Genomic DNA, 26,008 nt, shown 5'->3' with positions numbered 1-26,008 from the left:
TGTGGGAAACTGTTTATTGCCCCCCACATCCTCACCAATATTGTCAGACTTTAATATTTTTGCCCAATATGGATGTTTATTTTAAGCTATGTTATTGTGGCTTTAATTTACCTCACCCTGAATATTGATAAAGTTGAGCACATTTTGCTTTTGTTTTTGTTAAAAGATTTAAAAAAATGTTTATTTATTTTTGAGAGAAACACAGCGTGTGAGCAGGGGAGGAGCAGAGAGAGAGGGAGACACAGAATCCAAAGCAGGCTCCAGGCTCTGAGCTGTCAGCACAGAGCCTGATGCAGGTCTTGAACCCATGAACTGTGAGATCATGACCTAGCTGAAGTTGGATGCTTAACTGACTGAGCCACCCAGGCGCCCCAGTTGAGCACATTTTGTAAACTTATTCATCATTTGGATTTCCTCTTATGTAGTGTGTCTGCTCAAATCTTTGGCCATTTTTCAAATTGGGTTGTCTGCCTTATGATTTGTAAGAATTCTTTTTTTTAAAGTTTTTTTGTGTGTGGGGGGAAGGGGTCAAGAGGGAGAGAGAATGCCAAGCAGGCTCCTCACTGTCAGGGCAGAGCCCGATGCAGGGCTCGAACTAAAAAACCGTGAGATCATGACCTGAGCCAATATCAAGAGTTGGATACTTAACCAACTGAGCCACCCAGATTCCCATCCCCCACTTTTTGAATTTATTTATGTATTCAGAGCGAGAGGAGGACAGAAAGAGAGAGAGGGAAGAATTCTTTATGTTGGGTTAAACCATATGAAATCTCTAGTATTTGACCATTTTTGACTTACAAAACAGGTGGTTTCATATGGTTCAACTGAACACATTCTGGATACTGGACCTTTGTTAATTATATGTATTGATAAATATTTTATCACACTATATGGCTAATCTTTTTGTTTTCTTCATTTATTTTTTGAGGGTCAGAAGTTTCTAATTTTAATGTAGTTGGATTTTCAGTTTTTCCTCTACATGGCTAATGCTTTTTATGTCCTGTTTCAGAAACCCTTCTTGTCTTTCGTGCTGAAGGTGACCAGACTGTGGGGGCTTGGAGCTGTGTTCCCAGGACGTTCTGTTCTGGGGCCTGGGTCACAATGCTTCCACTGTGGGGTAGACAGATTCCTTTGACACCTAAGACTTGGCTGGGTTGGGTGGAGGAGAGAGACCACTCCTGGGGTTCTTCTACCATGGATCCCAATTTTCCAAGAAGAGCTTTCCAGAAGGCTGCTCCCCCACCATTCTTATGAGTGTGGAAGGTCTTCTCAATGAGCCGACCTGTGTGCCACTTGGGGCAGGACTGAGCTAACATCTCCATGGATGCTCAGGCAGGGTGGGCTGTGACAGGGTGAGTCCAACTCAGAACTGGGATATCTGGCTCCTGAATTGTGTCCCTGGAGCAGATGAGGTGGGACACGGAAAAAACTGGCTGGAGACAGTAGAGCAGTAGGAAGCACCCCTCCCCCTCTATATCTGGAGTATTTGGAATGTAATAACATGATTATGACCAATTGGCTCAGGAGGAGCAGGTGGCGTAAGGACATGCCTGATAGAGGAGGGGGAAAATGTCATGATTTATTGGATCTTATTCCTCAGTGTCACCAGGGTTGGGCAAGGCAGGGGACTGTCCAACCTATTTAGTTTCACTTCCACTACCCACAGTGCCTGCCACGTGGAGATATTAGTAGATATTTGTTCAAAAGTGCATTCCTAGTTTTCAAAGAATTGTGTGAAAAAAAGTTACTTTTTACTCTTCTAGTTTCTTCTGAACAAAACTTTTAGTAGCCACTAGGTGGCGAGGTTAATCACATCTGTGTGGCTTGTAAGGGGGATTTCTGTTTCGGGGATTTGAATTTAAATTGAATCTTGTTTTAGTTTTGTTTTTGAACTCAGTCATTAAGTTTGAAAAGCATACCGTCATAAGAACCAACTGCAAAGTTGAAATAAAGGCCCTGGTGAATTGCTTTCTTCCTCAAGCTAAAGATGGTATGAATTTCTCTTCCATAGTGTTTCTGAATCAGTCCTTTTATGGCTTGGCTGGATGTAAATTCTTTCCATTCTTTATTCAGATAAACGAATGTCAACTCAGTTTGCCCTTCTGCACAGAAGTCTTTTACTGTCAGAATCTGGCAACCTCCTTTGTTTATTGCCTCTGGCAGATCTGAGTCTCTGAGAAAAACCTGGCCCATTTACAAGTCACCTCCACGGCTCTTCCTCAGCCCTCCCCCCACTCCCCCCTCTTCTGCCCCAACAGCCTCACAGAGTCCCGGGATCTTTGGATTTCTCTTCTGCAGGAAATCAGAAGTCACGTCATCCCTGCTTTTTGTTTAAAACAAAACAAAACAAAACTCGGGGCGCCTGGGTGGCTCGGTCGGTTAAGCGTCCGACTTCGGCTCAGGTCATGATCTCACGGTCGGTGAGTTCCAGCCCCGCATCGGGCTCTGTGCTGACGGCTCAGAGCCTGGAGCCTGTTTCAGATTCTGTGTCTCCCTCTCTCTCTGCCCCTCCCCTGTTCATGCTCTGTCTCTCTCTGTCTCAAAAATAAATAAACGTTAAAAAAAAATTAAAAGAAAAAACCCAAAAGCAATTTGTTTATTTGAAAATACAGCTAAGATTAGTTTTGAGGTATTTGGTTTTTATTTTATTTTATTTTATTTTATTATTTTATTTTATTATTTTATTTTATTTTATTTTATTTTATTTTATTTTATTTTATTTTATTATTTTATTTTAATTTTGAGAGAGAGAGAGAGAGAGAGAGCACAAGCAGGGGAGGGGAAGAGAGGGAGAGAGAGAAACTCCCAAGCAGGCTCTGCACTGTCAGTACAGAGCCCAGTGCAGGGTCAAACTCACAAACTATGAGATCGGACATGATCCAAGATCAAGAGTCAGATGCTCAACCAACTAAGCCACCCAGACGCCCCTTGAAGTATCGGTTTTGATGGGGAAAATGAGGATATACATCTGGAAATGACTCTGAGACTTTGAGATAGAGATAGGCAAATTACCTCAAATTTATCTCATTATTATTATAGTAAAACTGACTTTTTTTCCCCCTGTGAACAGTTCTGTGAGTTTTAATGCATGCATAGATTCATGTAATCAACACCATGATCAGCATAAAGAATAGCACCATCACCCCCAAGACTCCCTTGCACTACACCTTGTTTAGTCACAGTTTCTGTTCCACATTGTGCCTGTACTCAACAATTACAAAAAATATTGTGCCACTTCCTCTGGCCATCATGGTTTCTGATGAGAAACCACAGAAATTTGGATCACTCTTCTTGGTAGGTAATGGGTCACTTTTGTTGGGTTGTTTTCAAGATTTTTCCTTTGTCTTTCTTTAGTTTTTAGCAGTTTGATCCTGATATGTCTGTGCTTGCTTCTTGGAGTTTGTTCTGTGTAGGGTTCACTGAGCTCCCCGAATCTTGAGGTTTATGGCTTTCACCAAATTTGAGAAGTTTTCAACCATATTTATTCACACAAGCAAAAGTCATTCTTCTGGATAGCTTTCATTTACCTCTCCAGATAGTCTTTCCACCTTTCTCTAGCCTTCTGTGTGCCCCAAAGGAGAGTCTCATATTGATCACATCAGTAAGCTCTCGTGTTCTATGACTTCCCACTGGGTTTGGCCAATAGGAAACACTAGCAAGAGATCGGAGAGAGGTACTTTGGGTATTTACTTGCCAGGATTCCTCCCTGAAAGTTCATCTCAGGCTGGCTGTGTGTCTCTTGGAAGGGGACAGCTCAAATCAAGCACCATCTCTGTCAACTTTCTCGGTGTCTGGCTGAAACACAGCAATTGCTTCCTTTCCTCATCTTTTGGGCCGAGAAGTAATGATACCCTCCCTGATCCCCCTAGGTTAAGGACCCCAGTAGGGCATGATCACATACAGTTCCCTACAGTTTGCTGGCACCCTTGTACATAGCCCCTTTATCAAACACTTCTCAAATGATCCACTTCGAGTGTGCTGTCCATTTTTTGCATGGACCCTGACAAAAAGAGTGGTTTTTTTGGGACCACAGTTGGCCTGTCACCCCCATCATTCCTAAGGACTCATCACTCTTGAGCAGGCAGCTGTCTCTCATTGTTCCTACAGGTTTTGATACTTTTCCGAGTTGGGCATCCTGAAGAACAAAGGTCCATTCAATTTTTGCTGATAGGTTTTACATCAATAGATTTGATGAATGACTTTTGCACTAGTCATTATTTCATATTGTTTTGAAATTAACTCAAGCAAAGGAAGTCTTGATGTGTACTTTTTATTGTGATTATATCATTCAAACAGAAGGGGGAAGAAAATGTTTATGTGCAATTTTTGTAATCATAATCATAATGCGTCTACCACCTAGGTTAAGAAGAAACTATGACCACTACTGCAGACCTCTATGCAATTCTCTGTAGACACACTTTCCCCCTCCCCATTCCTGATTCCCCTACCCTGGTTTTCCTCTTATCCATCTCCCTGCTTTCCTTTTTAGTTTTGAGATATGTAGGTATAAATAACACATTCTTTTATTTTGAAGTACTGAGGGGCAAGTACGAAGCTGGGTGTGTCAGGAATGGTCAAGACAGCCATCCCTGCGTGAAGATCAGAGACTGGATTGCCCTCCAGCAAGTCATGGGAACCCTTTCTGACAGAAGTCGGTACAGAGTTAGGAGCAAGTCTAGGGAAATGTAGAAGTCACCAGATCTGAGGCTGCTGCCAGGGCTGTATTATGGGCCAGAAGGAATATGGTCAGTGGGTCACCATAGCTCACCTCCCACTCACTGGGCTTGGACAGAGCAAAGCAGAGCCCTTCTTTAGGGGGTGATAGGACCGTCCTCGGCATACCCAGGTGGTAGGATACGAAGGGGACATGCACAGGATCCAGACAATTCAAGTCAAATAAGAACCTGACCATTTCAGTCTTTGGTCTGATGCTGGTTGATCATACCCCACTTTTCTTCTATGACTCATGTTATCCACGTAGGCCCAAACAATGCTTCTTTAAATATATATAACCAGGGGCACCTGGGTGCCTCAGTTGGTTAATTGTCAGACTCTTGATCTCAGCTCAGGTCGTGATCTCACAGTTCATGAGCTCTGTGGTGACAGCATGGAGCCTGCTTGGAATTCTCTCTCTCCCTGTCTCTTTCTGTTCTTTCCCCACTTGTGCTCTGTCTGTCTCTCTCTCTCAAAATAAATAAACTTAAAAAAAAAGATATATAATCAGCTTTCAATTAGCTATAATCAAGTTGTGCTTTCCAGCTTCTGCTCTGGGAGATACTCAGTCTTTTTTTTTTATGTTTATTTATTTATTTTGAAAGGTGGGGGGAGGGACAGAGAGAGTGAGACAGAGAATCAGAAGCAGGCTCTGCTTTGTTCGAACAGAGCCTGTCTGACACAGGGCTCGAATTCATGAACTGTGGTCAGATTATGACTTGAGTCCAAATCAAAAGTTGGATGTTGAACTACTGAGCCACCCAGGTGCCCAACATACTCATTCTTTAGATGAAGGATTTTATCCACGATATGCTGACTAGACAGGCTTAGCTCTCACTCTTTTGAGGGGAATTGTATTAATTAGAGTAACATCTGGCTGTAAGTGACAGAATATGTAAAATAACCCAAGTTTCTTTCTCACATAAACACTTAGGCGAGCAGCCCAGGATTGAGTATGTTGTACTATGGGTTACACTTTTTCTGTCCTGTTGTTCTCCAGTGAATGGACTCCAGTCCCAAATCACCTTCTGGTCTAAGAAGGCTTGCTCTGGACCCAGCTATCACACCTGCATTCCAAACATCATGAAAGACGGCACAGTGGGAAGAGGACACAACCCCTCCACGGGTGCTGCAGGGAACTGCACGTACTACTTTCTCCTAAATCTCATTGCCTAGAATTGAGTGACTTGATCATACTTTGCTGGAAAAGAGATTGAGAAATCTAGTCTGCATTCTGAGAAGTTATGTGCCCAGTTAACACCCAGGGGGCCTATTATAAGGAATAAAGGAAAAATGAAAACTGGAGAACAATACTAATCTCTGAGGAAGGGCACCCCATTGCTATTTCTAGGCACAGCAGACCACACCTTCTACTGTGCCTGCACAGTTCAGGTCCACTGATGGCTTAGCTCTGGTCTCCCTAATGCAAATCTAGAAGTTCAAAGGAGGGGATAGTATTTCCATTTGGGGATATTATTTTACCTCCTTTGAGGGAAGGAGGAGAGAGGATTTGGGGATTGGTGAGTACTTTCTGTTCTCCCCAATTTTGTCTCCAGTAATCCACATTGCTTTGACAAATTTGTACCGTGGGTTGTCCAATTTTTTAGACACTGTTATATTTATATTTGTCACTCAATCCTTACATTAACCATGGATTTTAGGTACAATTGCCTGTGTTTTAGTTTATTTTTTAATTTTTAAAGATTTAGTTATTTTTGAGAGAGACAGAGAGACCGCAAGCGGGGAAGGGGCAGAGAGAGGGGCAGGACAGAAGATATGAAGCAGGCTCTGCACTGACAGCAGTGAGCTAGATGCGGGGCTCAAACTCACAAAACTATGAGATCATGACCTGAGCCGAAGTCAGACCCTCAACCGACTGAGCCACCCACGTGCCCCCAGTTGTCCCCATTAAAAAAAATTTAATGTTTATTTAGTTTTGAGAGAGACAGAGACAGAGTGCAAGCAGAGGAGGGGCAGAGAGAATGGGAGACAGAATCTGGAGCAGGCTCCAGGCTCTGAGCAAGCTGTCAGCACAAAGCCTGACGTGGGGTTCAAACTCACAAACCGTGAGATCATGACCTGAGCTGAAGTTGGACGCTTAACTGAGCCACCCAGGTGCCCTGCAATTGTCCTCATTTTAAAAGTGAAAAGACTATATTGCTCAGGAGGTAATTGTAACTGACTCAATGTTGAGGAGCTAGTAAGTGGCAGTGCTGGGATTTGTGCTCAGGTCTTCTTACTTCTGACCCAAAACTTGTCCATTCCTGCATTATTCTCCCTGTTGTCTCTGGTTTGACTCTGCCAGCCAGGGAGCTATCTGGTCTGAATGCCTACCTGGTCCAACTCCCCACCCCCCCCTTTTTTTTAAATGCGTATTTAGTTTTGAGAGAGAGGGAGAGGGAGGGGCAGAGAGAGACACACACACACACACACAGAATTCAAAGCAGGCTCCAGGCTCTGAGCTGTCAGCACAGAGCTCGATGTGGGGCTCCAACTCACAAACCATGAGATCATGACCTGAGCAAAATCAGATGCTTAACCAACTGAGCCACCCAGGCGCCCCTGGTCCAACTCCTTATTTGAGTTTCATGGGACACTGAGATTGTCTGCTCATCTTGGTCTTTTTTTTTTTTAAGCTTATTTATTTATTTTGAGACGGAGCACGTGCACTTCCACACATGCACGAGCAGGGGAGGGATAGAGAGAGAGGGAAAGAGAGAATCCCAAGCAGGCTCTATGCTCAGCGCAGCACCCAACTCAGGGCTCTATCTCATGAACTGTGAGATCATGACCTAGCTGAAACCAACAGTCAGACACTTAACCAACTGAGCCACCATACGTCCCTGTTCTTGGTCTTTTGATCTGTATCAATTTGAGAATTGGCTAAGCAAGAACTAAGAAAGGCTGTTGAATTTTTGATTGGAATTTCATTGAATTAATGAGTCAATTTGGAGCAAGATGCCATCTTTACAGAACGGAGTCCTCCCTTCTGTTGACATGGTGTATGAATTTATATTTATTTAGGTATTCATAAACAGTTTCCATTAATTTTATTAATGTCTTGAATATATAGATTTGATCTTAGGTAACTTACAGTTTCCTTGTTATTGTAAATGGTTTCTTTAAGAAGTTATTTTCTCTTTTTTTTAATCAGTAAGGAAATAATTTTTTTCATAGACAGATATTAAAAGGTAAGCAATCCAAGGCTGGTTTGGCACATGCAATCATGCCGTGGAAGGCACAGGCTCCTTGGGTCTTCCTTTGCACCGTCTCCAGCCTGTGGATGGTACCCTCCTCGTTATAAGACAGCTCTTCCAGCTGGAAGTACAGGTTCCTGCTTCTGGGAGAGAATGAGTAAAATGGGAGAAGGAACAAGTTCTGCTGAATTGACCATAGTGGCCTTTTCTTCTGTAGAATGCTCTCTGCCTTAAAGTCTGATTTTAACAGAGCCAGAGCAATTTAATTCTTATATAACAAAATATTTGTATTATATATAAAATGTGTAATTGTTTAAAAATTTTTTTAATGTTTTTATTTTTGAGAGAGAAACAGAGCGCGAGTCGGGGGAGGGGCAGAGAGACAGGGAGACACAGAATCCGAAGCAGGCTCCAGGCTCTGAGCTGTCAGCACAGAGTCTGACACAGGGCTTGAACTCACAAACTGTGAGATCATGACCTGAGCAGAAGTTGGATGCTTTAGTGACTGAGCCACCTAGGTGTCCCTCTTGTGTTTTCTTAATTCAGAAAATTCCTCAGCCTTTATGTCTGATTTTCTCTCTATTTACTTTTCTCTTTCTTTCTCTCTATTTCTTCCTCTTGGAATTCTGTCCATACATCAAATCTAAATATCTCTTAAGTAGTTCTCTATTTTCCATTTCTTTTTTTCTGTCTGAGCTGCATTTCAGATAAATCCTTTAGACCTATCTTCTAGCTTAGTATTTCTCTCTGCAGCTATGTCTAATTTGTTTACTAGGGTTTTTATTCTAATGACTATAATTTTCATTTCTAGAGGTTGTCTTTGGGGTTAAAAAATCTAATAATTTTTGCCAAGCTCTTATTTTTGCCAATACTTTAATTCTTTTTTAAAATTTCTTTAAACATATTAAGCATGCTATTTTTAGATAAGAAAATAGCAATGACTGAAGGATTTGTGTTCCTGATTTGATGTTTGTAAATTTATGCTGAATTTCAGTTTCTTTTTTCTTTTCTTTTCTCTTCCTCTCTTTCTTTCTTTCTTTCTTTCTTTCTTTCTTTCTTTCTCTCTCCATGAAACAGTGTTTTTAGGAATTCTTAGAGGTCCAAGGATGTAGGTGAATTTCTCCTGACAGAATTTGCAATTGGTTTCTGACAGGTGTCTAAGGTCACTACCATCTTGAGGACTTTGAATTCTTTTCTCAGGGTCTCAGATCACCCAAGCAGTAGGAATTCAAGCCCCATGTCTATATTAGAGTAGATTTGCTTTCATGGTCTCCAGTCACTTCTTTCACCAAGAGTTTGCTCGTCACATACTTTGATAGGGTGGATTTCCCCCCTAGTTGTTCCCTGAAATTGCACATTTATATACAGGATTCTTCACTTTGACTCCCCAATTTAAGTGACTCTAGGATTTGATGGCTGCCTTTAGCATGGTTATGAATTGCAGTTTTGGGTTACAGAGTTTGATAGATGCCTCTACAGCAGTGAGCAGGAAACATTAACATAGAGGCTGCTCCTTGCAAGGCCCTGTTCGAAGGACTAGCTCTGGGCTGCCTTCTCCGAATTTGGTTTTTGGAATGTTCTTATACTTATAAGGTTGTTTTGTGTGCTGGAAGCACTGAATTGCATTGTATCAACTTTCTTGGACTGTACAATGTGATTTGAGGTGGACACCTGCTTTTCTTCTGAGAGCCTTGAACTGTGGTCATTGTGCAAGTGGAGAGACTGTCTACGTGAACAGCCTCCAGTAAAAACCCTGGGCTCTGAGACTTCAGTGGGCTTCTCTGAGCAGAAACACTGCATATGTGTTTGTAGGAGTGCTGATAATAGTGACTCCATCTTTGGTCCCCCATCTTGTTCATGTTTGCTAGATCAGAAATGCCAGCCAATGTCGGGATGGAGGAGGCTTGTTTTGGCCCCCCATACATCTGGTAGAGATAACATAGTTTTTCCCTTTCCTGATGCCCGGGTGGTGCCTCAAGACCTAATAAAAGGGTATCTGTCGATTAGGAGCATATAAACCATCTGAGGTGCATGTGAACCCTTTGGTCTCATGACAGAATCTGTGGACTGAGGTCTGGACTTTGTGGAGAGTAACTTTGCAGCTGTCGTGGACCCCCTGCGAGTATGTTAGCCTGAATAAAACTCTGTGTAAATGCTATGGAGTGCCTCCTTCATTTTCCAGTCTCAAAGTGCCTTCCAAGTTTGGGGGATACTTGATTATCCTTCCCCCACCTTTGAACTGTGTTATTGTCCCTCCCTTACTGGTAGGAGGATATCGGAAGCCTGAACCCAGACTCCTCCCGAGTCTACCTGATACACCTTTGTCCCTGGTTGATACTGCTGTGGACCCTTTTGCTGTAATAAGTACAGCCATGAGTACAACCTCGTGCCAAGTTCTATGGATCCTTCCAAGGCAACACTGAATGTGTGGGTGCTCATAGAAGTCCCAGACAGGCAGATCATAATATCAAGACTCAGCTCTCTGAATTCATGCTCCTACTTCTATTGTAGCCTATTCAAGTTAGCCATGAATTTAAAAATATATGATTCATATAGTTTCCAAAAGTTCTAGGTATTTTTTTCATGGGGAAACTATTCAGGGTTTCTATTTCCTCAACTATCTTTAAAAGAAAATAATTTCTTTTTTTTTTCAACGTTTATTTATTTTTGGGACAGAGAGAGACAGAGCATGAACGGGGGAGGGGCAGAGAGAGAGGGAGACACAGAATCAGAAACAGGCTCCAGGCTCTGAGCCATCAGCCCAGAGCCCGACGCGGGGCTCGAACTCACGGACCGCGAGATCGTGACCTGGCTGAAGTCGGATGCTTAACCGACTGCACCACCCAGGCGCCCTAAAAGAAAATAATTTCTAAAATGATAACATCTTCTGTTTCTCACTTTTTCCAAACAGCCAAAAAAACCAAAAAACAACAACCCCTCCCTCCCCCAAAAAACAAAACTAATTCTCAGTTTGCCCAGCATTCACTCTGTTAAATCTGAATCATAGGGAGCAGGGCTCAGAGCCCCCGCTTGCCTCATCCTTTGTACACAGGCACTTGGGTGTACAGTTCCAGAACCATCCTCAAAGAGAGGCTACTTTCATGGCCACTGACTCCAGACCCAGATGGAAGGTTGGGAGAGGGAGGAGCATCTTAGGTTTGCATCAGCTCATTCTCCTCCACCTCTCCCAGCCAAGAGAAATTCCCTGGAAGAATTGTGCAAGAAGCTGGGAGCAACAGTAGGATATTTATTAGCATCACTGCTCAGGAGGGATGGGAAGCAGAGCGGGATGGTGAAGGTGAGTCAGCCAGAAGAGCTTCTGTCACGATCAGTGGGGCAAGGCAGTGGGCACGGCAGTGGAGGCAGGATAGCTGGAGCTGCTGCAGAATCTCTTTTCCCCAGTCTTGTCCTTCTCCCAGGAGCCAGAGGCAGGAACATGCAGTTCAGAAAGAGTCAAGGCTTGAACACTCAGGAAAAGCAAGGCTAGATTTCACTCACATGAAGCAGTTTCTTCTGGTCTGTTTCCTAAGGGAGGCAGAGGGGCAAGATAGCCCAGGGAGAGAAGGTGCAAATCCTTTCCTCCAGGGCAGCTTAGTTCTGGAGCCAACCAGATCCAACACTAGCCTCCTGGTAACTGACGCAAAGATCCCTAGAATCTCACCATGGATGTGGACTTCCCTGCCTTCCTGGGGTCCTTATCGTGGAGACCACTTGATCAAGGAGTGAGGCTTTCTGAATTGGGCCACCAATGGTGTAGAAAGACAGGCATGATGCCCCTTGGGACTCGCTGTAAGGGCTCTTTTCTCCTCCCCAAGCCATGCGCTTTCCATCTCTGTCTCCTCTGGACAGTCTCTCCACCCAAACACAGAAGCATACTTTAGGGACTCACCTTACATCGGAGACTTTTCCAGCAGTACAGACACATGGGGACCAGAGATGCCAGAAGCAGCAGAGCCCAAACCCCCAAGAGCATGGCCTGAAAACTTATGAACAGGACCTGGGGACAGAGGACCAAATCTGTCATCACCAAAGTGCTGCCATCTGTGCTCTGTGCTGTCATGCATTTCCAACCTAGGGTCTCTCTCTACCCCTTCATCCTCAAGTCTGTAGCTTCTTGAGGGGCTGAGGAAGGAGCTGTGCATGGGGGGTAAACGAGTCCAGCACGCAGAGAGCAGCCAGAAACCCCTCTCATCAGACCTCAGTGTCCTTGTTCCGACAGTGAAGGGCTCGGGCTACGATTTGGTGTCCCAGCAGCCCCACGGCTTGAGAGGATCAAGGGAGAACATGCATTTAATGCCTTTGCAGTACTTTGCACACTCACAAGGTTAATTCATTTATTATTATTTCAGTGTTTGTATTTTCCACAAATCTATAACACCCACAATCCCAGGAACTATTTCTAGTTTGTTTAATGCCACATTGGTGGTGACACTAGTCAAGCTAGGTGCAGAACAGGTAACACAGCCTTACTCTTGTGTTCCATCTTGGTCTTTCCTGCCCACTGCCAGCTGTACCCCTCCCTCTTGCCACCCTACCTTCAGCATGTTCAGATAGGAGAGACACAGGTGCAGCCTTCTGACTTCTTCTGGACTCGGAGTGCTGGGGGGTGGGGTGCCCCTGTACCAGGTGCTCGAGGAGACATCACAGATAAAGTCTCCAAAATCAAAGTAGCCCTTATAGAAATTATCAACCCCAATGATGATGGCAGCAATGGCTGTGGAGAAAGCTGCCAGGGCGAGCAGGGTCCTCAGCAAGGCCTGGTGAGCAGAGGAGGCAGAGAGAGACCTTGGAGACTCAGTGTCTCTGGGAACTCAGTTGGGGAGAGAGGGGTAGGCCCATGTAGCCTATGTGTGTTTGAGCAGAAGGCTTGGTTGGGTGGCCTCCAGCTTCTGGGCCTGGTCCCCACTCCTGCCCTTCCCCAAACTCACCCAGTAGATGCCACCCCGTTTCTCATAAATGAAGGCAACAGCTCCAGCCAGCACAGCCTGGGGAGAGATGGATGAGAGCAGGGCTAACACAGCAGATACAAGCCTTTCAGCTGCCAGTAACCCCATCAGACAGAGCCAGACATGGGCTGGTCCTTCCTTGGCGCACTGCGGGTGGGCCTGAAGTTTTGAGCTAAGCTTTGTCATCTGTAGTAAGCTAATGGTGATGGTTGGGCCAGGATCAAACTCTTGAGGTGGCAGGATCCTCTGTTTTAGGGACATTGGAGAGCCCTCCCTCCCTTCTCCAAAACCTTCCTTTTAAAGCAATGGTGCTTTGTGAAAGTTCCAGATGGTGGATGCCCTAGGATATTGGAGAAGCTCTGAGTGCAGGATGAGTCTCTGGGTGGTCTCTAGTCCAGGCATCTGTCCCAGCAGGTGCTCAGCAACCCCACAACCCAGGCTGATAGAACAGGACATCTAGTACATCATGGTAGACAGAAGGATTCGAATCCTATCTGGCAATTCTAGAACTAATCTGAGTGTTTTGCCTTTGGGTAGATGAGGATGATTACTTTTGGCTCCTCTCTCAATAAATGAGTGTGTTTTGCTATTACTCTGTGAATGTGGGCATGCCAAAGGGCCCCTCAGTGCTACCATGACCTGCTCCCAAGCCCTTGTTGCATACACCCATCTGTTGACATTCATCACTGGCTTTCAGTGACCCCTATTGGATTCCCACTGTGTACAGGGCCCGCACAGGGCACGAGGAAATGATGAAGAGTTGACTTTATCTTGTATACACTCTCTAGTATGTTCTTCCTCCTCATCTCAATGCAAGTGTCTGGAAATCAGCTCTGTCCTAGAGCTTTGGTTGATATTTGTTGAATTGGGGTGAAGTGCCCACCTGGTGGGAGAAGGCCAGGGCAGGAAACCAAGATAGCTGGCCGGTCGACTTTGGACAGACCACCACTGTCCTTGGCTGTTTTTTCATCTGCATTCTCAGCCTATAATAACTGAAGGACTTTTTGATTGCTGACATTTATAGTACCATGAATGATGGTGCTGGTGCTGATGGTGGTGGTTTATCACCTCTGATAGGAGGTGAATCTGCCCCTTCTTGGCCTGTCAACCATCCCCCTGCCGCACTCACCACAGCCCCTGTCCAGATGGCAGCTCCTGAGTTGCACAAGGGGGAAGAGTAGAAGATGTACAGGAAACTCCCTAGAACCCCACTCAACACCCCCAGCACCATCTGTACCACCTGGAGGAAAAGAGAAGAACTAAGAGCTGATTCCCAGATGCCTGGGCCCAGGAGCAACCCTCTGCCCCCAAGTGTCAGGCAGCTTTGAGGATTCCAGGTATAAACAGTTGGAACCCCCTATGGAAGAGAAATGGAGAAGGGAGAAGAGAGGAGGGAGAGCCAGCCCACGCTGGGTCTGGAGGAGGGGAGAGGATGGCTCAGGGCTCCACCAGGTGGGACTTTAAATGGCCATGTCTCTCCTGCACCCTGTTAGCCCAAAGCCCACTCTGCCTACAGCTTTTATGGAGAAGGCCAGTAAGTACATAAAAAAGTCAGAAATGGAGCACAGGAGATCTTGATTTCTAATAAGATAAAATTGGCTCAGCATCTGATTCAGAGAGGCTGGTAAGGAGTGTGCACAGCAAAAGAAAGTTCTTCTTTTCCTGATGTGGGGAACATGGGCACCCCTCTGGGCCCCTACTCACCCAGGAGGCCACCAGTATCCGGCTCCTGCTCCTGGTCTGGGAGAGGTCGCTGGAGATGGGGGAACGAAGCAAGGAGCATCCACTTATCAGGAGTTTGGCCAGAGCTGACTCCTGGTGGATGTGCACATCAATGTGGGTGGGCTGCAGGGCTCCAGGAGCCACCTCATCACTGTCTACTGTCCCCATGCCCGTGGACATCTTTCTGGGAGGGAGGAGGAAGGGAGTGTCAGGGAGAGCATTGGCAGAATGTTTCCAAAGATTTCACTGGCCTTTGGGATTGGTGGAGGTCCCTGATCACAGAGCTACATCCCTGGCCCTTTCTTGAGAGGTGTCCTGTCAGGACAGCCTAACTCTCCTGGTGCTGTGGCAAATGCTGAGCCCGCTGGAGCCTCTCCCTTCACCCTCGACCTGCTGTCCCCCCATCCTCCCACGGCCTTGAGGTCTGGACCAAGCAGTGCCCTGTATTCCTCACCTCTCCAGACTCTTTTCCCAACCTGCATGTGCCATCGCGGTCCCCACCCGGAGCCCTTGGGCTCCTGGGAAGAACCCAAGTGACCGGCTTCCAGGTGAACTTCTGTTGCCGCAGGTGCTCCACAGAGGGCCCGGGGACCCCCCTCAGCCCCTAAACACCTCCCTCTCTACCAACAGCCATTCAGCTCTGCACGGCCTGTTCAAGCTGCGCTCCCCACTCCCACACACATCACACACAAGGAAGGACCAAGTTGTGTGCCTGTGGAGGTGGAGGTCAAGGCCAGACTGGCTTGGTATCAAAGAGGGACACACCTGCCTTCTGCTCCTGCCACCTTCCTGGAGTCCATTCTCCACAGGCAGTTGGTCCCTCCCTCCCACCGTCCTCAGCAAGTTCTGGACCAGGCTTTGGAGGCTTGTGAGGGGGCGGATGGGAGTCCGGTGGGGAGGAGTCCTGGGAAAGGGTTGCCTGGCTGTGGGCTTGCCTCACCTGCTCTCTCTTTGGGTTTCCAGATGGGGGACGGCAGGGAGTGTGCCAACAGGGAGGGCTGAGCTGGAGCTGGGCACCAGGCGGATGGAGGAAGAGGTTGATAGAACACCAGAGGGGCAGGGTGGAGGAGGGGCAGGCTGAATTTTAGCCGCAGCCTCTCTGGAAGACAACCCAGGCAGAAGGGCCCCTGTGTGGGGGGTTTCCAGCTGCCAGTACATCCTTGGGCTCCAGCTTGGAGAGCATGGGGGTAAAGTGGGTGGACTGGGAGTCCATAGAGGTGATCAGCCCAGGGAAACCCTGGGAAGCTTTCCTCTCCCCCATGGCCACCTGGGCAGGTGCTTTCTGAACACAGATCTGCCAGTGCTGTGAGTGTGTGTGTGTGTATGTGTATGTGTGTGCACTCCCATACACACAGTCTCTTTCCTCCACCCCTCACCAGCCTGGTTATCTACTCAAGACTGGACCCCCCCCAGAGGGGCCCCTTTGCCTCAGCCTTTTTCTGGGAAGTTGCGGTGCTGAAGGTCAGGCCCTCCTCCCTCTACCCCTGGCTTCTGCTCTTCTTCTTCCTACGCCCTGGCAGGGGCTCCCAGAGGACAGCAGGTGAGCAGGGCCCCTTCCCTGGAGACTCTCACCACAGGACATATTTCTCTTGCAGAGTCTCCAAAGCCAGTTCCCAAAGCCCCCATCCTACCTCACAGGATGCTGCTTGCCCCCATTCCCAGTTCCTATAGGACCTGCTTGGGGGTGGCGGGATGCCCTAGACAGAATGTGACCTGGGGAAGGGAGGGACATGTACTGGTTGCATCAGCCTGGCTCTCTATCACCTCACCAGGCCTCACCCTACCTTCATTGCCAGTGCAGTGGCTGAGACTCAGGTGGTTTGCTGGTGAGAAGTCCTTCAGAGTGAAGCTGGAAAGTGGAGGGCCCTGATGTAGCAGGGGTCTGGTGGTGTGGGAGGGGAGTTCTCATGGGATTGGCCTGGTCCAGAGGTAGAGCAGGGGGCTCAGCTGAGCTGGGATTGTAATGTGTTGGGGGAAGTGGTGGTTCCCAGGAGGCTCAGAGAGGGCTGTTCCGTGATGCTGGCTCCTGGGACCCCAGGGGAGATCTGGCTGGAATCCAGCCGGACGTCCTTATGTATGTCTATCAATAAGTCTGAACCTCCTTGTGTGTCTGCAGAACTGTCAAACACCTGTCCTTTTTACCTCCAAAAAGAACAGGTAGGTGCAAGTATGGCACTGCTCTGAAAAGAACATAGAATACAAAAGGAAGACTTTAGGATTGCCATCATTGTTGTTGTTAGAATTGTTACTGATATGATTATGATTTCCATCATTGATGCTGAAGTAGGATGCCCATTAGAATTACTATGGAGGGTTGCTTTTGGAGGTGGGCAAGTTGATTCCAAAGTGCATATGGAGAAGTAACCTAGCAAAAATGGCCATGAAAGAAAAAAATAACACGAAGGGTTATGAAATAACTCAATTAAATATCCTCATTTTTACTCCATACTCTTTAAAGATTTACTCCATATTCATTTAATTAAAAATTTTTTACATTTATTTATTTTTTGAGAGACAGAGTGGGAAAGAGCACGAGTGGAGGAGGGGCAGAGAGAGAAGGAGACACAGAATCTGAAGCAGGCTCCAGGCTCTGAGCAAGCGTTCAGCATACAGCCTGATGTGGGGCTCGCACCCACAAACTGTGAGATCATGACCTGAGCTGAAGTCGGACACTTAACCGACTGAGCCACCCAGGTGCTCCTCATTTAATTTTTTAAAATAAATTTACTCCATACTCATTAAAATTTTTAAAATTTTTTTTTGGAGAGAGAAGGGAGAGGAGCAGGGAAGGGGGCAGAGGGAGAGAGAGAAAGAATCTCAAGCAATCTCCATGATCAGCACGGAGCCCACAGGGCTCCATCCCATGACCCTGGGATCATGACCTAAGCCGAAATCAAGAGTCAGACACTCAACTGACTGAGCCACCCAGGCACTCCATAAACCCTATACTCATAATCAAAATTGTGGCAATGGTACCCGACTCATCAGAAACACCAATGGGTGGAGTATAAAGACTAGAATAGCCCTGAATTCCAATGAGAATTTCGTTTTTGCTCAAGGGAACATTTTGAATCAGTAGGACAAAGATAATATATTCTTCAAACAGACCTTATCCTTCAGAAGTTAACCATCTGGGGAAAAAAACCCCACAACAACTTGGACCCATACATTCCAACTTACAAGATAAATCCCAGATGGATTGACATTTAAACGTGAAATTGTAAAGAAATATTTGGAAATCATATCACAGATGGCAATTTTTTGAATACGCAAAGAACTCCTACACAAAACAAAACAGTAAAAATGAGAAGGACATAGGATATGAACAGAGAGCTCACAGAAGAAGAGAAAAAAATGGCTCTTAGACATAGGAAACAATGACCAATATCATTCATAATAAGAGAATTATGGATTGAAATTATACTGGAATAGTCACAGAAAGCAGATCAGTGGTTGCCTCAGGCCAGGGGTTGGGGGGCTTACTGGGCAGGGAACATTGCAGAACCTTTTGCAACATAGAAATGTTCTCTGTCTTGATTGTAGTTGGGGTTGTACAAATGTATGAATTTGTCCAATGTCGCTGAGATATACACTGGAAGGGGGCAGTATATTACATAAAACTAATTAAAATCTAAAATGAAATGTAATTTTCCTGATATGCATTCGAAAAAGACTTAAAGATTTGCTGACACCTTCCTCTGGTCATGGAGAGGGGCAGTGGACCTTCTTCCATCTTGCTCCTAAGTGTGAATTTCATGGGGTAGCTCCATAGAGGGCAGTATCTATTCAAGTGACAAATGCTTATCCCATTTACCTGCCAATTGTTTGTAACCAATTATTCACTGGTTTGTAAGAGACAATTATTGTTTGCAAGAGAAAATAAATGTCTACCAATAGAAGACTGCTTAAAATTCATGATGCGTTCCTACAACAGAATACTTTGCAGCTGGACAAATGAGTGAGAAAGGATCATTTTTGAATACAGTTCTGTGAACAAATCATTGTGCAGACAGTGTATGTAGTATCCTGCCATTTGTGGACAAAGGGGGAAGAGAATATTTTTATATGTTTTTGTGTGCAAAAAATGTCATTGTAGGACATAGAGGAAAATGGTAATATTAGTTTCTGACTAGAAGGCAACTTGGTGGTGGGAGAGGAAGAGAGGGAGGGTTTTAAAAGTATACCCTTTTATATCTTTTGAATTTTTTCACCATATGGAAGTGTCATGTGTAAATATGTATACTAAGTAAATAATTCAGATTCCTTTCTTTGTCCAACCCAAGACCCAGACAAACCATATCAGACAATTCTGGGGAGAGACCCAAGAATATACGTGGTGAAGAACTCTAGAGGTGATTTGGATTTGCATCCCAGATTAAGGCCACGGTGACATTGATACTTGCTCTGGAAAGACCCTTTGGATGTTGACAAGGGACCGTTTTCTCTCCTTTCACTCAGGTGACATATTCCTTTTTATCTTACTTGGTTCCCAGACCTCACTTCTGTACATCTTCTTCCCAGCAGGAAGGATGACCCAAAATGTGACTGTGAATGGAGTCGATGTGGCCTCTACGCTGTCCCAGCCCACTCACATCAGCATCCACATCTACCAGGAATCAGCTTTGGCACAATTGTTCAAAGCTGGGGCCTCCCTGAAGGAGCTTTTTTCTCATCCTCTGGACACTAGCCCTTTCAAGGCCAGGATGAGCTATGGGCAGCTGGCACTGGGGGTAAGAGTGGCAGGTACTGCAGAGGATGGTAACTCTCCTTCCATAGGATGGAAAAAAAGTGGGTTGACTCCTCATGAGAACTTACTAATTGTATCCCATCTTTTTTGGGAAAAGAAAGTTTTAGCAGGTTTCCCACACACTTAGATGGAAAAGAATGATGGGCCTCTTCTTTGGTACATACAGCACGGGCTGTCCCAGCTGGAGGCGGGGGATAGGTGGAAGAATCCCTGGGGGCTGTTAGCTCAGTTGAATGGAACCCATGTGAACTGAGGGCCTGCAGATGTGAGGCAATATCATAAGCACTTCGGGGAGAATTACAGAGAGAGTCCCTAGGCTGTAACCTAAAAGTGCTCAACATCCATCAGAGGGGATCAGATCACTACACGCATAACTAGAATTAAAGGTAAAGCAGGTGAGATCCTTGGGAATTGACCTGCAGGAGTTGGCATCTGAGCCAGACCTCGAATGGAGGAAGAGTACATATAGACAGAGGTGAAAGATGGAAGAAAAAAAAAATCCCATGTCAGGAGAATGGCAGGAACAAGGAAGGAGAAGAGAGTATGCATCGGGCAAGTCCCGTCAGAGTAAAAAGAATGAGGTTTCTGGCAGATCAGACTGGAAATGCAGCCTAGGACCCTATTGCTGAGAGCCTTGAGTGACAAGGTGAGAAGTTGTCCTGAATCAGCATCAGTGGTGGGAAGGCTGTGGGTGGCTTCTGAGCAGGAACCTGGGCTCTGGGCTGCCTCACAGCTGGGAATTGTCCAGATAAGAAGGGTGGAGGGTCTGCACCTGCCTGGGTCACAGTAGAAATGACAAGGAAACAGAGGAGTTGACATTATCTGTAAATGATGTCTCTGTTACTTGGGAGTGGGTGGGCTTGGGGTAAAAAGGAGGAAAGGAATCCAAGACATGCTGAGGTTTGGAGTGTGGGTGACCAGGGAAGTGAGGTCCTGGAAGTCAGGGGAATAAGACACTGGGAATGCAAGTGAGGTGTGGAACTTGGACATGACAGATCTGAAATGCTGCCGGGATGTGTAGGTGTTGACGTCCAAGAGACTGTTGGGTCTCCAGGAAGGAGGTGCTGAGTCAAGAGTTCAATGTGCAATGTCACAGTGTGACAGCTATGAAATGAAAAAGGAGGGAGAAAGATTGGCAAAGGGAGCCACCAGGGCATGATGCAGTCCCGATAAGGTCTCTGCCAGCCCAGTACGGGGCTCCAGAGCAAGGACTGCCCATTATCAGATGCCACGTGGGATGAAAGTGGCCCTCATACCACTGCCCTGCTTCACCAGTGGCCAGTTGGCCATCCCCAAAGAGTGTGCCCATGGCTTGAAAGATGAGGGGACCCTGAAAATGCTGACCACTGAAAGCTGTCAGCCAACACAACTCTTTTTTTCCCTTGAAGGGAGTCCTTTCATCCCATCTTGGATGGGATGATGGGATTCCCAAGGGACAATGAGGAGAAAAAAGTGAGAATCATCAGGTAGGATGACAAAGTGTGATATTTAGGAAAAAGTAATGATAAGAATTCACATCAGAGGGATGGTGAAGAGCCATGATATGCTTGCTGGTTCATGGATGTAAAGGGGCCAGAACCTTCTAGAATCAGAGCTGCAGAGAGGTCAAGACAGGAAAAGGAGAGGAAAGACAGCTAGGTAGGAGCTGGGTGGCCATTCCTGGGGCCTGTGGACTGGTGGAAAGGGACCTGCCTTTTCACCTTGTCTTTCAGGTGACCCAGATATTGCTGGGGGCTGTGAGCTGTGCCCTTGGAGTGTTGCTGTGCTTAGGGCCCTGGATAGAGCTGTGTGCTTCAGGCTGCGCCTTCTGGGCAGGGTCTGTGGTGAGTAAGGAAGGGGCTGTAAGCTCAGTGGGAGGCAAGTGGTTATGGGTGAGGAGAAAGTTCCTTTGGATCTGGGTCAGGGATTTGGGGAAGAAACCAAACACCCAGATCCAAATCCCCTTTGCCATGAGGAAGGTGCCTTAAGGGACAAGCAAAAACCCTTTTACTCTCTACTTCCCTCCCTAAGGCCAGGCTGGGAAGGATGGGGCAGCTGTAATGGAGCCCATCACAAGTGTCCATATGCTTACTTTCTTTGTCAGTCCTTCGGATCCTGCTTCAAATCAGCAGTCCTGGGAATAAATGAGGGGTCATTTCAGGAGGGTAAACTGGAGGCCTTTTCCTGTGTCTTGTCTTTCCAGGCTATTGTAGCAGGAGCTGGGGCCATTGTCTATGAGAAGCACCGGGGAAAACTTTCAGTGAGTCTTGGGTGTCCTCTGCCCCCTCCTATGTCTGTTTTTCTGCCCTAGTTTTCGGTCTTCTTCCCTTTGGTCCCTGATACCTTGGGATCTTTGCTACTGGGGGGATGGGGAGGGATTTCTGGGCCAGGAAGTGAAGAAAAAGAGACAAGTTTGGAGCCAGGACCTTATGGCTCTATCCTTAATAAGGAGGGTCTGAGCCCCTGCACTTCTCCCTTTTAGGGCTGCATATTAGGTCTGCTCATGCTGGCTGGTGTTGCCACAGCCATGGCTGCTGTTGTCCTTTGTGTGAATAGCTTAACCTGGCAAAGTGATGGCTTCTATGACATCGACTATGTGTGTGATTACCCAGAACCTGCTGCCACAACCACTGGGTACCAAGAGACATGGCAAAGAAATCACAAGTCACATTGGACAGAGGATAGATGTAAAACCTACATGCAAATACTGATGGTGAGAAGAGTCTGGTCTTCCAGAGATTCATCACAAGGCTCTATTCCCAAGGAGCTAGGGCACCGGAGGGCAAAGATGTAGGCTTTTTGAGCGTGGACCTAGGTCTGTGGTTCAGGAGGTTTTAACTTAGCTGGAGACATATTTCAGACCCTCATGGCATAAGAATTCCCTGAATCAAAGGGAATGAGGAGCAAAGAGGAGACACTGAAGAGAGGACATCATGGAACACCCTTCTAGCTTTCCTGGTGTGCCCCTGTCCCAGTTATCTATTGTTGTATAACACAACACCCAACATGTTGTGGCTTAAAACTAACTTGCTATTACTTTTTACATTCTGTGGGTTGGCTGGACTCAGGCAGTCTTCACTTGGGTTTTTTTCATGCAGTTGTAGTCGGATGTCAGTTGGGGGTGAAGTTGTCTGAGAGCTCATTTGGGCTGGATCTCCAAGATGGCTCTCACATGGCTGGGAGCCCAGCTGAGGCCATCAACCAGAGAGCCTACAATGGCTCCTGCATGCGGCTTGGGCTTGGGCTTCTCATGGCATGGCAACTAGGTTCCAACAGGAAGTATCTCACTGTGCATATTTCAAGAGGCAGGAAATGGAAACTGCCAGGCATAGTGTCACCCTCCACTGTATTTTATTGTTCAAAACAATTATAGGCTGTTCCGGATTCGAGGGGTGGAGAAATAGACCTGCCTCTTCATAAGGTGTGGTAAGGTCACATTGCAGACCACTATGGCGTAGAGCTGTTGCTGTCCAGTAGTTGGAAAATGCACTCCGTTTTTGTGGGAAGTAGTTGGTTGGACAGAGTCTGATACCTGGCTGGGTTGATAAGATGGTTGTAAGAGCAGAATCAGAGGAGCAGACTCCTGACTATCTCTTTTTCTTCCTTCATCTCTAGAACTTGTTCCTAGGAATTCGTGCTCTGCTCCTGGCTGTCTGTGTCCTGCAGGTCATTGTATCTTTGGCTTCCCTGAGCGTGGGTCTTCGAAGCTTGTGTGGCCGGAGCTCTCAGCCCCTGGTGAGTTTTCGAGGATGCACTGGGGAAAGAATGGGTCTATTTGGTGAAGCTCTGGGAACATGGAGGGTCATCAGGGAGCATGGCTCAGCTGCTTTCTGGAACATGGCTGAGCCCTTTGCTGTGCGAGGAGCATGTGCCAGCACCGCGTCTGGGTTGGCCTCTGCCCTCTGCCTCTCCAGGCCCTCCTTTGCCCTTTTCTGTCCCAGATCTCTGGCTAGCTCACCCTCCTCTGTATCTTTTCCTTCCCCTCCTCTTTTTCCCAATTTCAAGTTCTATGAAGCTAACAAGGTCCTGTCTTTTCTCCCACAATTATTGACTTCTCCCTGGTTTTTTCAGGATGAGGAAGGAACAGAGAAGAAGCTACTGGGAGAGAATTCAGCGCCTCCCTCCCCCTCCAAGGAGAAGACCATGGATGCCATCATCCTGTGAGCCGCCAAAGACCCTGCCTGGGCTCCCACATGTCCCTGATGGGAGTAGCCCAGCGCTACTGGGGAGGACAGCACCCACTCCCCAGGACTCCTTGCTGACCTGCCCTTCACACTTGCCTCTCTTTTGGCCACTGTCCCGGCCCTCCTCCTCTTCCCACTGTTCCCATCGCAGTGGCCTCAAGTCATTGAACAGGTGTTGTCGCATTTTCTCCAGAGCTAATTAAACAGAAACAACAGGAAACATCATTTTGCCCAGAAAAGATGTGGTCTCCCTTTGTTTATGCACACAGTGTGCTGTGAAGCGACTTACTCTGTGTTGATACATATTGAATTAAATGAGGGCCAGTTTGTGACATGGAAACAAAGTCCCACTAAGACTAAATTTAATTATGTTCTGCTCTATATCCCCTGTGGGGGGCCAGGCCCCGGCGCCAGGCTGAGACCGGGTCGAGCAACGTTCCCTGTTGACTCAAGCCAACCCGGTGGTTCCCCCTCCCATTCCCCCACTTTCAAGGGCATACGAAAGCCTTGTCAAGGCTGAGAGAGTTAATTCCTGAAGACTGTGGTCTGCAGGTGTTGGCAGTAATGCTACCTCCCTTTTTCTACCCCGAGTCAGATAGAAACAAACATGGGAATTGTGTTTTGCTAGCAATCTTATCAACAAGGTCTTGTGACCCGTCTAGAAAATGCACAAGAAACACAGAACTAAATGTTTTGGTGGGCAGCAATTATGTGAAACCTGTTTATTCTTAGAATGACCTAACCCATAAGAGTCTGGTTATAAAAGATTGTGTACAGCAACAATAAAGCCGTCACTTGGGCCATCAGCCCAGGGGACCCTCCAGTTCCCAAACTTTTCTTCTCTCTTTTTTTCTTGCATTCCCCTTCCCTCAGGACCCTGACCTCGGTGTTTGTCGCGCCGGCCGCGACAATCCCCAAGTGGCAAACTTCCTTTTTTTGATTTCCTTCTATTCAGTGTAAAGTGAAAATAATTCTCATATACTGTACTTAGAATCTTTTTACATATTGAATTTGTCTTTAAGCATCTATAATTTTGACTATAACTTTCTTTGGGATTTATGGGACTATGTGAGGCATGGAGCAAGACTTTTTTTTTTTTTAAATTTTTTAATTATTTATTTTTGAGAGAGAGACAGAGCACGAGTGGGGGATGGTTAGAGAGAGAAGGAGACACAGAATCCAAAGCAGGCTCCGGGCTCTGAGCTGCCAGCACAGAGCCTGACTTGGGGCTGGAACCCACGGACCGCTAGATAATGACCTGAGCTTATATCGGATGCTTAACTGACGGCTCCAAGCTCTGACTGAGCCACTCAGGTGCCCCTGGAACAAGACATTTTCCTCCCTCCCTTCTTTCCTTCTTCCTTCCTTCCTTCCTTCCTTCCGCCTCTCTTTCTCTTCTTTCTGCAGTAATTTGTTAGTTCTTTCCCTCTACACACACACACACATGCACATACCTATTATTTTTCACTTTCATTTTAAATGATATGAGGAATTTTTACAACTTTTTTCATTTTCAGGGTGCCCGAGTGACGCAATCGGTTGAGCATCTGACTCTTGATTTCAACTCAGGGTTGTGGGATTAAGCCCCGCATTGGGTTCCTCACTGAGTGTGGAGCCCGCTTAAGATTCTCTCTCTCTCTCTCTCTCTCTCTCTCTCTCGCTCTGCCTCTCTCTCCTCTTGTGCATTTTTCCTTTCTCTTTCTAAAATAAAAATAAAAAGAAAAAGAAAGGAAAATAGCTAAAATTTTTTTTCACTTAAAAAATTTTTTTTAATGTTTTATTTATTTTTGATAGAGAGAGAGAGAGAGAGAGAGAGAGAGACAGAGCATGAGCAAGGGAGGGGCAGAGAGAGAAGGAGACACAGAATCCGAAGCAGGCTCCAGTCTCCAGCCTGTCAGCACAGAGCCCGACGCGGGGCTTGAACTCACAGACCGTGAGGTCATGACCTGAGCTGAAGTCAGATGCTCAACCGACTGAGCCACCCAGGAGACCCTTTTTTTCACTTTCTTTATACACCTATAAAAATATATTATAAATATATAGATGTAAGCATTTCTGAAGGGTAAGAAAGCAGGTTATGGTCTGTAGAGTTAACAAGTGATAGTGAGTCTGGCTATCTGATTCCAACGTGGCCAGCGGCCTTGTACCTTCATGTGGCTTTATGAAATCTCTGTGAGGTGGGATTTATCACTCCTTAGCAGACCACGGGAAGAACTGGTCTTCAAATCCAGGCAGACTGGCTCAGAGCTTCAACCTTCACCCACCACACAGTGCTGCCTCACTGGGTTGTGCTGAACAGATGCAGAGCTGCTAAAATGTGTGAAGGATGGCCCTGCACATGGGGGTTCAGAATAGAGGGTCTGTGTCTGTCTCCCCAGGGCCCTTACCACCTCGTCCTTGAGAGAGGGTTGTAAATAAGCTTGTGGAAGAAAAGGTCACAGAGATGAGACAGAAATATGTTCAGAGTACTGAACAGGGGTTGGCAAATTTCACCCTGAGGGTCAAATCCCATCTGTCACC

At 46.4% G+C, this 26,008-nt stretch overlaps 2 protein-coding genes across 6 annotated transcripts; one reads left to right on the top strand and one right to left on the bottom strand.

Annotated features, from left to right (window-relative positions):
• The first annotated feature begins 1,139 nt into the window (after positions 1 to 1,139).
• Positions 1,140 to 23,713, top strand: TMEM176B (transmembrane protein 176B). Of its 3 annotated transcripts, none has more exons than XM_043589907.1 (9): positions 1,140 to 1,352; positions 10,963 to 11,208; positions 15,958 to 16,118; positions 19,103 to 19,308; positions 21,038 to 21,148; positions 21,508 to 21,564; positions 21,787 to 22,017; positions 22,920 to 23,039; positions 23,376 to 23,713. In XM_043589907.1, the coding sequence occupies exons 4-9, from the start codon at positions 19,108 to 19,110 to the stop codon at positions 23,466 to 23,468; spliced, it is 813 nt and encodes a 270-aa protein (XP_043445842.1). In that variant the 5' UTR covers positions 1,140 to 1,352; positions 10,963 to 11,208; positions 15,958 to 16,118; positions 19,103 to 19,107; the 3' UTR covers positions 23,469 to 23,713. The 3 variants fall into 3 exon arrangements, with proteins under 3 accessions (XP_043445842.1, XP_043445841.1, XP_043445840.1); XM_043589906.1 differs by having other exon boundaries at positions 19,100 to 19,308; XM_043589905.1 differs by lacking the exon at positions 15,958 to 16,118 and having other exon boundaries at positions 11,102 to 11,208.
• On the bottom strand, positions 11,138 to 15,649 carry TMEM176A (transmembrane protein 176A). Of its 3 annotated transcripts, none has more exons than XM_043589908.1 (7): positions 15,519 to 15,649; positions 14,561 to 14,762; positions 13,986 to 14,096; positions 12,839 to 12,895; positions 12,446 to 12,667; positions 11,800 to 11,907; positions 11,138 to 11,435 (listed from the first exon to the last, which is right to left on the bottom strand). In XM_043589908.1, the coding sequence occupies exons 2-7, from the start codon at positions 14,756 to 14,758 to the stop codon at positions 11,394 to 11,396; spliced, it is 738 nt and encodes a 245-aa protein (XP_043445843.1). In that variant the 5' UTR covers positions 14,759 to 14,762; positions 15,519 to 15,649; the 3' UTR covers positions 11,138 to 11,393. The 3 variants fall into 3 exon arrangements, with proteins under 3 accessions (XP_043445843.1, XP_043445844.1, XP_043445845.1); XM_043589909.1 differs by having other exon boundaries at positions 14,561 to 14,758; XM_043589910.1 differs by lacking the exon at positions 13,986 to 14,096.
• Positions 23,714 to 26,008: the final 2,295 nt, after the last annotated feature.

The sequence above is a fragment of the Prionailurus bengalensis genome, chromosome A2 (genome assembly GCF_016509475.1).
Source record: "Prionailurus bengalensis isolate Pbe53 chromosome A2, Fcat_Pben_1.1_paternal_pri, whole genome shotgun sequence".
NCBI classification, from domain to species: domain Eukaryota; kingdom Metazoa; phylum Chordata; class Mammalia; order Carnivora; family Felidae; genus Prionailurus; species Prionailurus bengalensis.
Note: the sequence above shows the minus strand (reverse complement) of the source record. Positions and strands in the feature narration are given on the sequence as shown.